We start from the raw sequence: 14042 nt of genomic DNA, 5'->3' as shown, positions 1-14042 counted from the left end.
GTCACTTTTGGTTCAAGCAGGAGAATGGTTGAGTAAGCTAATAATGTCAACAATACATCTGTATGTTTAACTGTCAAACTTGACATTTCTTTAACGGTGCAAGAAAAAACAAGAGCCACCGACGGGCGGGGGCAGAGCTCGACTTTTTAGTTTTTCTAAAAGCAAACAAAGAAATGTTTGAACAAATCTTAACGTTACCTTTCTATAAATTTAATTGATCTGTCTAGTCACATTAGTTTTGTCAAAGTATGAATCATTTCCAGATATATCTGCATGCGTATTACAGAAGAAGAAAAAAAGAAAAGGTATATATATATATTTATATATATAAATAACGAAGTTACAGCCAATAATAGCCAAAAAAATGAAAATTTCAATAATTTGACCTTCAAAATCAAGGTCATTTATGAGTGAAGGTCAAGGTCTGTCTGGTTATTTTTAAGGGCTATCCTTAAAGATTATTATGTTCAAGTTTGAAGAAAATCCATTCAAAAATAACAAAGTTACAGCCTATAATAGCCAAAAATATGAAAATTTCAATAATTTGACTTTCAAAATCAAGGTCATTTATGAAAGAAGGTCAAGGTCTGTCTGATTATTTTAAAGGGCTATCCTTGAGGATTATTATGTTGAAGTTTGAAGACAATCAATTCTCAAATTACAAAGTTACAGCCAATAATAGCCAAAACAAGAGCTGTCGGTAGGACAGCAACGCTCGACTATTCTTAGTGCTTGATAGTAAAAAAAATGCTTGATACAGTTACCTCCTCCTGTTTACAGGTTGGGGTCATGATGGTGAACAAGTGTGCAAAGTTTAAAAGCCATATGTCAATGGACTTTGAAAATATTTGAACTATTACAAAAACTTTAACGTAAATTCTAAGTCGAAAAAGGGGCATAATTCTGTCAAAATGCTTGATACAATTACCTCCTCCTGTTTACAGGTTGGGGTTATGATGTTGAACAAGTGTGCAAAGTTTCAAAGCCATATGTTAATGGACTTTGAAAATATTTGAACTATTACAAAAATTTTAACATAAATTCTAAGTCGAAAAAGGGGCATAATTCTGTCAAAATGCTTGATACAGTTACCTCCTCCTGTTTACAGGTTGGGGTCATGATGGTGAACAAGTGTGCAAAGTTTCAAAGCCATATGTCAATGGACTTTGAAAATATTTGAACTATTACAAAAACTTTAACGTAAATTCAAAGTCGAAAAAGGGGCATAATTCTGTCAAAATGCTTGATAGAGTTACCTCCTCCTGTTTACAGGTTGGGGTCATGATGGTGAACAAGTGTGCAAAGTTTCAAAGCCATATGTCAATGGACTTTGAAAATATTTGAACTATTACAAAAACTTTAACGTAAATTCTAAGTCGAAAAAGGGGCATAATTCTGTCAAAATGCTTGATACAGTTACCTCCTCTTGTCTACAGGTTGGGGTCATGATGGTGAACAAGTGTGCAAAGTTTTAAAGCCATATGTCAATGGACTTTGAAAATATTTGAACTATTACAAAAACTTTAACGTAAATTCTAAGTCGAAAAAGGGGCATAATTCTGTCAAAATGCTTGATAGAGTTACCTCCTCCTGTCTACAGGTTGGGGTCATGATGGTGAACAAGTGTGCAAAGTTTCAAAGCCATATGTCTATGGACTTTGAAAATATTTGAACTATTACAAAAACTTTAACATAAGTGGTTACGCCGACGCCGACGCTGACGCTCGGGTGACTGCAATAGCTCTACTTATTCTTATCGAATAGTCGAGCTAAAAATGAAAATTTCAATAATTTGACCTTCAAAGTCAAGGTCATTTATGAGTGAAGGTCAAGGTCTGTCTGGTTATTTTTAAAGGATATCCTTGAAGATTATTATGTTCAAGTTTGAAGACAATCCATTCAAAAATAACAAAGTTACAGCCAATAATAGCAAGAACAAGCACAATTTGGACTTTTGACCTTGAAGGTCAAGGTCATTTATGGATGATGTTTTTATTGTTTTATTGGGATTCATTGACAGTATAGGTCATATTGCGACGTTCCAGCTTTACTGGTGGAGGAAGACCTAAGGTGCTCTTCCGTGCATTATTTCAGGCACGAACGGGTACCTGAGTAGAACCACCGACATTCCGTAAGCTAGCTTGATAGCTTCCTCACATGAAAGAATTCAAAGTCCCAGTCGGGAATCTAACCCACAGTGGTGAGGGGCAAGTGGTTTGAAGTCAAAGACCTTAACCACTCGGCCACGGACGCCCCATTTATGGATGAAGGTCAAGGTTAGTGTGGTCTACTGAAAGGTCTGTCCCAAGGGTTTTTGTGGCTAAGTATGAAGACAATACACCAAGAACTAAACAAGAGGGCCATGATGGCCCTAGATCGCTCACCTGACTTATCAAACTCATCCAAACAATTACCTAGACAAGCATTCTGACCAAGTCTCATGACAGGTGAGTCAAAAATGTGACCACTACAGTGTTAACAAGGATTATCCATATTTGAGCAGTGCGACCTAGTTTTTTACCCAGGTGACACATATTCAAACTTGACCTAGAAATCATCAAAACAAACTTTCAGACCAATTTCCAGGATACTTGGATCAAAACAGTAGCAACTAGAGTGTTAACAAGATTTTTCTATTTTTAGCTCCGGTGACCTAGTTCCACATGCGATTTCAAACTCATCCAAGCAATTACCTAGACAAGCATCCTGACCAAGTTTCATGATAATTGAGTTGAAAATGTGACCACTAGAATGTTAACAAGGTTTTTCCATATTTGGGCGGTGTGACCTAGTTTTTCATCCAAGATGACCCATGTTCGATCTTGACTTAGAAATCATCAAAACAAACTTTCAGACCAATTAACAGAATATTTGGATCACAACAGTAGCCACTAGAGTGTTAACAAGATTTTTCTATTTTTAGCTCCTGTGACCTAGTTTTTCATCCGAGATGTCCCATGTTCGATTTATTCACAGCAATGACCTAGAAAAGTTTCCTGACCAAGTTTGATGACAATTGAGTCAAAATTGTGACCACTAGAGTGTTAACATGGTTTTTCTATTTTTAGCTCCTGTGACCTAGTTTTTCATCCGAGATGACCCAAGTTCGAACTCATCCGAGCTATCACCTAGACAAGCATCTTGATCAAGTTTGATGATGATTGATGCAAAAATGTGACCGCTAGAGTGTTAACAAGGTTTTTCTATTTTTAGCTCCGGTGACCTACTTTTTCATCCGAGATGACCCATGTTCAAACTCATTCGAGCTATCACCTAGACAAACATCTTGACCAAGTTTGATGATGACTGATGCAAAAATGTGACCGCTAGAGTGTTAACAAGGTTTTTCTATTTTTAGCTCCGGTGACCTACTTTTTCATCCGAGATGACCCATGTTCGAACTCATCCGAGCTATCACCTAGACAAGCATCTTGACCAAGTTTGATGATGATTGATGCAAAAATGTGACCGCTAGAGTGTTAACAAGGTTTTTCTATTTTTAGCTCCGGTGACCTACTTTTTCATCCGAGATGACCCATGTTCGAACTCATCCGAGCTATTATCTAAACAAGCATCCTGACAAAGTTTGATGATGATTGGGTCAAAAATGTGACCACTAGAGTGTTCACAAGGTTTTTCTATTTTTAGCTCCTGTGACCTAGTTTTTCATCAGAGATGACCCATGTTCGAACTCATCCAAGCAATTGACTAGACAAGCATTCTGACCAAGTTTGATGATGATTGGTTCAAAAATGTGACCGCTAGAGTGTTAACAAGGTTTTTCTATTTTTAGCTCCGGTGACCTACTTTTTCATCCGAGATGACCCATGTTCGAACTCATCCGAGCTATTATCTAAACAAGCATCCTGACAAAGTTTGATGATGATTGGGTCAAAAATGTGACCACTAGAGTGTTCACAAGGTTTTTCTATTTTTAGCTCCTGTGACCTAGTTTTTCATCAGAGATGACCCATGTTCGAACTCATCCAAGCAATTGACTAGACAAGCATTCTGACCAAGTTTGATGATGATTGGTTCAAAAATGTGACCACTAGAGTGTTCACAAGGTTTTTCTATTTATAGCTCCTGTGACCTACTTTTTCATCCGAGATGACCCATGTTCGAACTCATCCGAGCTATCACCTAGACAAACATCCTGACCAAGTTTGATGATGATTGGGTCAAAAATGTGACCTCTAGAGTGTTCACAAGCAATTGTGGACGGACGACGGACATTCACCGATCCTAAAAGCTCACCCTGAGCAAGCACAGGTGAGCTAAAAAGTAATGATCCAGGTGCAAGTTTGCGGTCGCAAAGGGAAATGCAACGGCAATGCCGCCAGGACTATAACAATACCTCTACTTTTTTTCAAAAAAAAAAGTCGAGCTAAAAAAAGACAAAAAAGAAATAAAATAGGATAGAAAGAAAAAGGGAAACGGCCACAGTTTTTGCTAGATAGAAGTTAAAAAGAAATAAAGTAGCAGAAAATAGTTGTACACAGTAGGCAAGACCAAACTAGGTTCCGTGGCTGTGCCCAGGTCCGAGACCCTGCGGGCATAGCTCAAGCCCTTCAATTGGCAGTACTTTGTAACTGTGAATGTAAGTCCTCTTTAGAAGGTTAGTTTAGACAGCTAAAAGAGGAAAGAAGCTGACTTTCATAACGTCAGAGGACGTTAAAAACTGTACGAATGGGGTACTGTGTGGCGACCTTGATCTGGGTTTAGTTGGTGTTAAGAAGTGGCCTTGATTTATCTCCACAAGTTGAGGGATGATTTTGTAAAGCATAATGAGTTGGAGCTTTTGATGGCGTGTTTCCAATGTTTCCCAGTTTAGATGATGTAGCATATCTGAGACACTACTGGTGTTATGGTACCTGTTTGTAGTGAAGTGTGCTGCTCTTCGCTGTACCATTTCTACTGTAAAAGTTACTCATTAACCAGCATTAAGCTAGTAATGTAATAGTTACTCTGTGATGAAGTTATTGTGGTACATACCTCTACCAGCATTAAGCTAGAAATGTAATAGTTACTCCATGATGAAGTTAGTATGGTACATACCTCTACCAGCATTAAGCTTGTTATGTAATAGTTACTCCATGATGAAGTTAGTATTATACATACCTCTACCAGCATTAAGCTTGTAATGTAATAGTTACTCTGTGATGAAGTTAGTATGGTACATACCTCTACCAGCATTAAGCTTGTAATGTAATAGTAACTCCATGATGAAGTTAATATGGTACATACCTCTACCAGCATTAAGCTTGTAATGTAAAAGTAACTCCATGATGAAGTTATTGTGGTACATACCTCTACCAGCATTAAGCTTGTAATGTAATAGTAACTCTGTGATGAAGTTATTGTGGTACATACCTCTACCAGCATTAAGCTTGTAATGTAATAGTTACTCTGTGATGAAGTTAGTATGGTACATACCTCTACCAGCATTAAGCTAGTAATGTAATAGTAACTCTGTGATGAAGTTAGTATGGTACATACCTCTACCAGCATTAAGCTAGTAATGTAATAGTTACTCTGTGATGAAGTTAGTATTATACATACCTCTACCAGCATTAAGCTTGTAATGTAATAGTAACTCCTGATGAAGTTAGTATGGTACATACCTCTACCAGCATTAAGCTAGTAATGTAATAGTAACTCCCTGATGAAGTTAGTATTATACATACCTCTACCAACATTAAGCTTGTAATGTAATAGTTACTCCATGATGAAGTTAGTATGGTACATACCTCTACCAGCATTAAGCTAGTAATGTAATAGTAACTCTGTGATGAAGTTAGTATGGTACATACCTCTACCAGCATTAAGCTAGTAATGTAATAGTTACTCTGTGATGAAGTTAGTATGGTACATACCTCTACCAGCATTAAGCTAGTAATGTAATAGTTACTCTCTGTGATGAAGTTAGAATGGTACATACCTCTACCAGCATTAAGCTAGTAATGTAATAGTTACTCTGTGATGAAGTTAGTATGGTACATACCTCTACCAGCATTAAGCTAGTAATGTAATAGTAACTCTGTGATGAAGTTAGAATGGTACATACCTCTACCAGCATTAAGCTAGTAATGTAATAGTCACTCTGTGATGAAGTTATTGTGGTACATACCTCTACCAGCATTAAGCTAGTAATGTAATAGTAACTCCATGATGAAGTTAGTATTATACATACCTCTACCAGCATTAAGCTTGTAATGTAATAGTTACTCCCTGATGAAGTTATTGTGGTACATACCTCTACCAGCATTAAGCTTGTAATGTAATAGTAACTCTGTGATGAAGTTAATATGGTACATACCTCTACCAGCATTAAGCTTGTAATGTAATAGTTACTCCATGATGAAGTTAGTATGGTACATACCTCTACCAGCATTAAGCTAGTAATGTAATAGTAACTCTGTGATGAAGTTAGTATGGTACATACCTCTACCAGCATTAAGCTAGTAATGTAATAGTTACTCTGTGATGAAGTTAGTATTATACATACCTCTACCAGCATTAAGCTTGTAATGTAATAGTTACTCCCTGATGAAGTTAGTATGGTACATACCTCTACCAGCATTAAGCTTGTAATGTAATAGTAACTCTATGATGATGTTATTGTGGTACATACCTCTACCAGCATTAAGCTTGTAATGTAATAGTTACTCCATGATGAAGTTAGTATGGTACATACCTCTACCAGCATTAAGCTTGTAATGTAATAGTAACTCCATGATGAAGTTAATATGGTACATACCTCTACCAGCATTAAGCTAGTAATGTAATAGTAACTCTGTGATGAAGTTAGTATGGTACATACAGGGTGTTTCATAATATGTGATACACTTTCAAATAATTGTTGCTTTAATGATTTTATAGCTACAAACAAAATGCTTATACCAAAATAAACTACATACTTCACCATTTTGAACGCGACGTAAAATACTGGAAAACGTTAACGTCATGAAGTCATGTATGACGTCATTATTATCTGTTATTTTCCATGGAAAAGTGTCAAGATATCATAAAATTGTACTATGAACACTATTCTATCATATCTGTAACTAGAAGAATGAGGAAAATGTACCCTGCCGATAGAAGGGTGACCAGGCTACAAGTAAGCAGAGTAGTTAAAAGATTTGAGCAGCATGAAAGTGTACTTGACCAGAGACACCGTAACTAGTGCCATTTCATTTTCCAAGACCAAGACTGAAATACCGAGACAAACAACAGTGACCGCTATTTGTCTCTTCTAAAATACAAGTTTCTGCCTGCACTCCGTCGGAAAGGGGTTGATATGACACAAATATGGTTCCAACAAGATGGTGCCGGTCCACACACGGCCAAGAGAGTTCTTGAATGGCTTAAAAACATTTGACAAACGATTTATCTCTCTGAAGACGGAATGCACTTGGCGCCCCACTCTCCGGATCTCAGTTCTTTGGATTTTTTTCTTTGGGGCTATCTCAAGGACAGAGTCTACAAAGTGCAGCCAAAGACAACAGATCAGCTTAAACAGTCCATAAGATGTGAAATAAGGAAGATTACCGGTGACATGTGCAATAATGTGATGGAAAACTTCATGAAACGTGTGGAGATGGTGCGACGCCATAATGGACGTCATTTTGAGTATATGCTATAAATGGACCCTGTTTTCAAGCGTAGCTAAAAATATTATTGGTAGGTTAAATAACGAAAAAACTACACTTTTATAAATGGACAGCATTTCCCTTTAATATGGTTCATTTCTCATTATGACTGATTTTCTTACATAAACGAAACATTTGATTAAAAGTGTATCACATATTATGAAACACCCTGTACCTCTACCAGCATTAAGCTTGTAATGTAATAGTTACTCTGTGATGAAGTTAGTATTATACATACCTCTACCAGCATTAAGCTTGTAATGTAATAGTAACTCCCTGATGAAGTTAGTATTATACATACCTCTACCAGCATTAAGCTTGTAATGTAATAGTAACTCTGTGATGAAGTTATTGTGGTACATACCTCTACCAGCATTAAGCTTGTAATGTAATAGTAACTCTGTGATGAAGTTAATATGGTACATACCTCTACCAGCATTAAGCTAGTAATGTAATAGTAACTCTGTGATGAAGTTAGTATGGTACATACCTCTACCAGCATTAAGCTTGTAATGTAATAGTAACTCCCTGATGAAGTTAGTATGGTACATACCTCTACCAGCATTAAGCTAGTAATGTAATAGTTACTCTGTGATGAAGTTAGTATTATACATACCTCTACCAGCATTAAGCTTGTAATGTAATAGTAACTCTGTGATGAAGTTAGTATGGTACATACCTCTACCAGCATTAAGCTAGTAATGTAATAGTTACTCCATGATGAAGTTAGTATGGTACATACCTCTACCAGCATTAAGCTTGTAATGTAATAGTTACTCTGTGATGAAGTTATTGTGGTACATACCTCTACCAGCATTAAGCTAGTAATGTAATAGTAACTCCATGATGAAGTTAGTATGGTACATACCTCTACCAGCATTAAGCTTGTAATGTAATAGTAACTCCCTGATGAAGTTAGTATGGTACATACCTCTACCAGCATTAAGCTTGTAATGTAATAGTAACTCTGTGATGAAGTTATTGTGGTACATACCTCTACCAGCATTAAGCTTGTAATGTAATAGTTACTCCATGATGAAGTTAGTATGGTACATACCTCTACCAGCATTAAGCTTGTAATGTAATAGTAACTCCCTGATGAAGTTAGTATGGTACATACCTCTACCAGCATTAAGCTAGTAATGTAATAGTAACTCTGTGATGAAGTTATTGTGGTACATACCTCTACCAGCATTAAGCTTGTAATGTAATAGTAACTCTGTGATGAAGTTATTGTGGTACATACCTCTACCAGCATTAAGCTAGTAATGTAATAGTTACTCTGTGATGAAGTTATTGTGGTACATACCTCTACCAGCATTAAGCTAGTAATGTAATAGTTACTCTGTGATGAAGTTATTGTGGTACATACCTCTACCAGCATTAAGCTTGTAATGTAATAGTTACTCTGTGATGAAGTTAGTATGGTACATACCTCTACCAGCATGGCAATGTACAGCAACTTTCCCCTGTGACATGGCAAACTGCATCACCTTTACCATATCTAATATTGTACTTAATGATGCTACACCATAGTCCGGCCTGTAACAATAATGTAACAGTAAAAAAAACATAAAACAACATGAACATATACAACATTTATGTATGAACACAATAAAAATGTAAAATCTCATAATAAGCAACAAGGGCCATCAGTGATGACATGTGTCACGTCATGATAGCCATAACTTGGCAAAAATCATTCAACCTAAAAACCTGTGTAAAATAAACACAAGAATTTGAGCTATCAATCAATCATGTAAAGTTTAATTGAAATTGTATAAGTGGTATAACAGGAGTAGTCCAGACAAATTTCAAAATTAAAATCATGAAATGACAAAAATCAATGAACCGAAAATTGAACCTGTGCAATATTTGCAAAGACTTGACCTACAGATCAATCATGTAAAGTTTCATTGAAATTGTATAAGTGGTATAAGAGGAGTAGTCCGCACAAACTTTAAAAATAAAAATTATTAAAGGGCCATAACTCAGGCAAAAATCATTGAACCGGAAAATGCTGATGATATGTACAACTAGACTTGGTACTGATCATTCCTGTAAAGTTTGGATGAAATTGCACCAGTAATTTATGAGGAGTAGTCCGGACGAGTTCTGTGACGGACGGACGGACAGACAGATAGACAGACTGACGACGGAAAAGTGATCCCTATATGACGCCACTACTCTGTAGAGGCGACACAAAAATTACCACATAATTTTAATACTGTTTTAATTAATAAAAGATCAAGACTACAAAAGCAACACTTGATACAATTAGAAACATTGATGCATTAATGTTAGAATGTTATTAGCATGAATCAAGTTTATAAATGGCATATACAGCATAATAGCCTTTGCAAAACAGTCCTCACTAAAACAAACACCTCTTTACAACAACTGTATCAATTTTTCTCCAAGTAAATTTTCTCAACAAATTTAACTTCTGTAGAGCACCACCTCTCTGCAACAACTAAATCTTTTATCCCAAAGGGGTTTTACTTTTATCCCAAAGGGAAGTTACCCTGCAGGGATTGTACTTTTATCCCAAAGGGAAGTTACTCTGCAGAGGTTGTACTTTTATCCCAAAGGGAAGTTACTCTGCAGAGGTTGTATTGCTAAATTAAAAATTCTTAAATAATGAAATAATTGTATTGACTCGAATGTTTTTTGTAGGAGATGGTACTTCAAGTATTGTTTTATTCCAAGCATCTGACCATATAACCTAACAATAAATTAAAATGGAAAAGTCAATAAAAAAAAGTATCAGTACTTACCAGCCAAAATTGTAAAAGAAAACTGAAAAAGATAATGAAATCATCACAAATGATCTCTTAAAATATCAGTATAGCTTTTGAAATTTTTAAGTTAAAAAAACAGTTCTTGTTTTTTTTTTCATTTTTGCTCCTTATGTCAATTGAGAAAGTGTAAAAATACCTACAGATAAGTACATATATTCAAGTAACATTTTGATCCCTATAAAATACAAATTCTACTATATTATTTTTGCTGCCCTATCATAGTCAGCCATATCTAACATTGTATCTATCAAATTTATTAAATAACTATAACCAACACAAGTGGGATCATAGAATATTTATAGAGCTCGGCTATTACAGATTTATTATACATAACTGCACACAGTTTATACAGAACCTTTCATTTCATACTTACTTCCTTTCTCCATAAATGCCTGTGGATTGTAGAGAAAGCCACTTGGGTCTAGTTTATGAGGTCCACATTCTGCATGTTCCCCGGCCATTTGAAGATTCACTATAGACTTGATGTCAGCACTAAAACATACGTTAACTATGACTATAGGATACTTTAAAATTAGCACTAGTCAACAATTTATGCCTTTTCAATGATTTACTGAAATCCGAATCATTAAAAAATGTAGCAAAATAGAATGCACAAAAGGTAAAAAAAGATCATGATGTCATATCTGTAGAAATCAGCAACTTTTTCCTATGTCTGAATAGTTTTAAAACAATAATGTTACAACACAAGTTATAAAGGTAATAATTAATTTGAATAAACAATCATTTTTTTTATTTCACCTTGAAAGCACAAAAAAGCTTTTCAACTTATTGCTTCCACATCCATATGTCCTGAAACTACCTACACCACAGAATAGTTGATTGACAAATGCAAACTTTCCTTCTGCTTTGAGAATATCAACAAACCAGTTCCTAACCTTAATAATGCTAGAATCAAAAATAACAAAGCCTTCACAACTAGTAATAGAACGTTCTACTCTGTCAAGTTTGACCAGTCTGTTTACTGGTGATAACTTTAAATTTTAAATTTTAGTCTTGTGATGTAGGATCCTGAAATCCCTTAAACTATTAATGAACTGTTCTAATTTTACAGCAAGGAAAGTCCATTACATAAATTCAGCAGACGTATCTTATTTAACACTGAGAATAAGCAAGAATCTTACTCTAGAAATTTTTGAACCAGATTCTGTTTCTCAATCATCAAATTTGATGGTCTTGCCATGGCTAGAATGTTGTCAGTTACCCTGAAATATCCAATAAGTACTACAGTAATAAATGTTGTTAAGACAATGATACATTGTTGTAAACAGGTTCTGACATTATCTTGTATACCATTTAAATAATTTATACTTCTTGCTAATTTATATATCATTTTAGGAGATTAAATTATCTACTTTGAGAAAAAAATTTCAAATACCTGAGGATAAGAAAGAAAAATAGTTATAAGGCAACAGTATGTGCAAACAAGCTGAACAATATATTTGAGCCTTTTATCTGTTAACTTTTAGCCTGCTGACAGCCACAGTTTCTACCAATGCAACCAGTCTAGACTACCGTCAGCTGACACATTCATTACATCTGATCAGGGTCTGTACTATTGGCTATTAAGTCAGACTGGTTTTGTCCAAATTGAAAGATTGACAAGTTCATTTAAGATATTAAGCATGGTGAGAGTTAAATCAAAAAACTTTGATAACAGTTGATCAATTTAATTTCTTAGCTTTTAGAGCAGTAGGGATTGGAAACCTCGAGTAATTTGTTCAGTCTGCAATTCCATGCATAATTTCCCGAATCTCTGAGTAATTTAACTATCATAATATTGAAATCCCTAACACTTCTAATGGACAGTTCCAAAGTCAGTTACACAAATTCTGCAGAGTACTGTTTTACAAATTTTGTTGTTTACAGAAAAAGAACTTTAATAATAAATTTAACTTGATCTCCAGAAAACCCGGTTTTTATTTGAAATTTAATAAGCATTCTAAATTACCATAATGGTACATTGTAATATTATAAATGGTTCATATTCTGCAGAGATTACTTCACCACATATTTTAGATCTGCTTTCTTAAAGCATATTAGAATGAAGAAAGACTTCTTGTGCATCATCAATTGATATTGCATGGTTTAATGCTCAGATAATTATTCAGGCCAACAAACTGAACTTTGCTGTTTTATTTGATAACATCTGTACAAAAAGCAAAGTCTTAACTCTAATTTACAATTAAAAAGATCCACTTCATAAAATATTGGAACTTTTATTAAGTTATGTTATCCATAAAGCAGTCACTATAGATTTAACAAAATATAAAATTAGATATAGAACAGGTACTTGGATATTGTAATATACCATTGAGAGTACAGTCCGTTTATCACAGTCTCGTGCTCCTCCCAGCCTTCACCACTGCAGTATTTACATTTTTTACCTCCACAAAAGAGAGCACATTGTTTCTCTGTTGAGATGAATCCACGAGCTGTCTCTGAAGTCTTACTATATAAACCTTTTGGCTTGTTCCCTTAAAACAACATAAGAAATGTATATTAATATACTATATTTCTGATGGTTTTCTTTCAAATTCTATATAGAACAGATTATTGTATTTTTATTTGCAATTCAGAAGTGCTCCCATAAAGGAAATAATATACCAATGTACAATTATACAGTCAAACCTGTATTGCTATGTTGCAATACAGTCAACTCATAACCAAATGCATATAGCAATATTTTCACAAATTAATGTCTATAAAAATCAACATATTAAATCATTTTTGAACGTTAAAGGGACTCAACAGTGCTTTTTTTTTAATGATGGGACTGGAAGTATTTTTTAACACACATGTACCATTTGATGTGTGGAATATTTCAGATCATTAGCTTGTCCGTTTTTTTCCAGAATAGTTATTTTGTGAAAAATGACGTAAAACTGAAAAGCATTTTAAAATTTTAACTTAGATCTGGCTAAGTATCACATTAAAATACAATTTTTAATTAAATGAGAAGCATGTTTCTTTATCTTTTGCATATCTTACTGTTTTAAGTTCCCCTGTAAAAGAAAATAAATTCTAAGTTTTTAGACTTTCTAAGCTTAGTGGAGAAGTTTACCTTTAATGCTTTCATCATCCCATTTGATATCTTCCTCACCAGGGTATTGATGTTCATCTGGGTCTGGCTCCATGCTTGACATAAATTAAAACATTGTCATCTTAACATATTATACCATTCCCATCTAAAATATAAAAATCAATTGTCAATTAAACACATGAAACCAATGTCATAATATTAAACACTTATATAAACATGTTAAACCATTGCAATCTAACCTATCAAATTATTGACATCTAAAATTAATACCATTGTCACCTGCAAGGATCTCAACTTTTCTCATGATGATTGTTAATTCTTAACATTACTGCAGTGCCTATTCTAGGAGGGTGGATGGGGGATTCTCTCCTATTTTTGAGAATTCCCCACTATTTTTTCAGGGCAAGGGGGAAAATTTTACATAGAGAAAGGAAGAAAAAGATCAACAAATGTAATAAATTCTCACTTTTTGATAAAAATCCCCCCCTGTCTTTTGAATCCTAGAATAGACACTGTTACTGCATTTCC

The 14042-nt window shown here is 34.7% G+C and overlaps 1 protein-coding gene across 4 annotated transcripts in view; it reads right to left on the bottom strand.

Moving 5' to 3' along the window:
- Positions 1-14042, bottom strand: part of LOC132715636 (protein tyrosine phosphatase domain-containing protein 1-like) — a 57016-nt gene that overhangs the window by 31906 nt on the left and 11068 nt on the right. For all 4 annotated transcript variants that reach the window (XM_060698669.1, XM_060698673.1, XM_060698672.1 and 1 more), the window contains 6 exons: positions 13536-13659; positions 12783-12948; positions 11596-11676; positions 10827-10945; positions 10430-10451; positions 9088-9194 (listed from right to left, as the gene is read on the bottom strand). In XM_060698669.1, coding sequence (XP_060554652.1) covers positions 9088-9194; positions 10430-10451; positions 10827-10945; positions 11596-11676; positions 12783-12948; positions 13536-13617 — 577 coding nt within the window. In that variant the 5' untranslated portion in view covers positions 13618-13659. The remainder of the gene's footprint in view (positions 1-9087; positions 9195-10429; positions 10452-10826; positions 10946-11595; positions 11677-12782; positions 12949-13535; positions 13660-14042) is intronic.

The sequence above is a fragment of the Ruditapes philippinarum genome, unplaced genomic scaffold (genome assembly GCF_026571515.1).
Source record: "Ruditapes philippinarum isolate M1 unplaced genomic scaffold, ASM2657151v2 ctg3310_1_1_1_1, whole genome shotgun sequence".
In the NCBI taxonomy this organism is placed as follows: Eukaryota; Metazoa; Mollusca; class Bivalvia; order Venerida; family Veneridae; genus Ruditapes; species Ruditapes philippinarum.
Note: the sequence above shows the minus strand (reverse complement) of the source record. Positions and strands in the feature narration are given on the sequence as shown.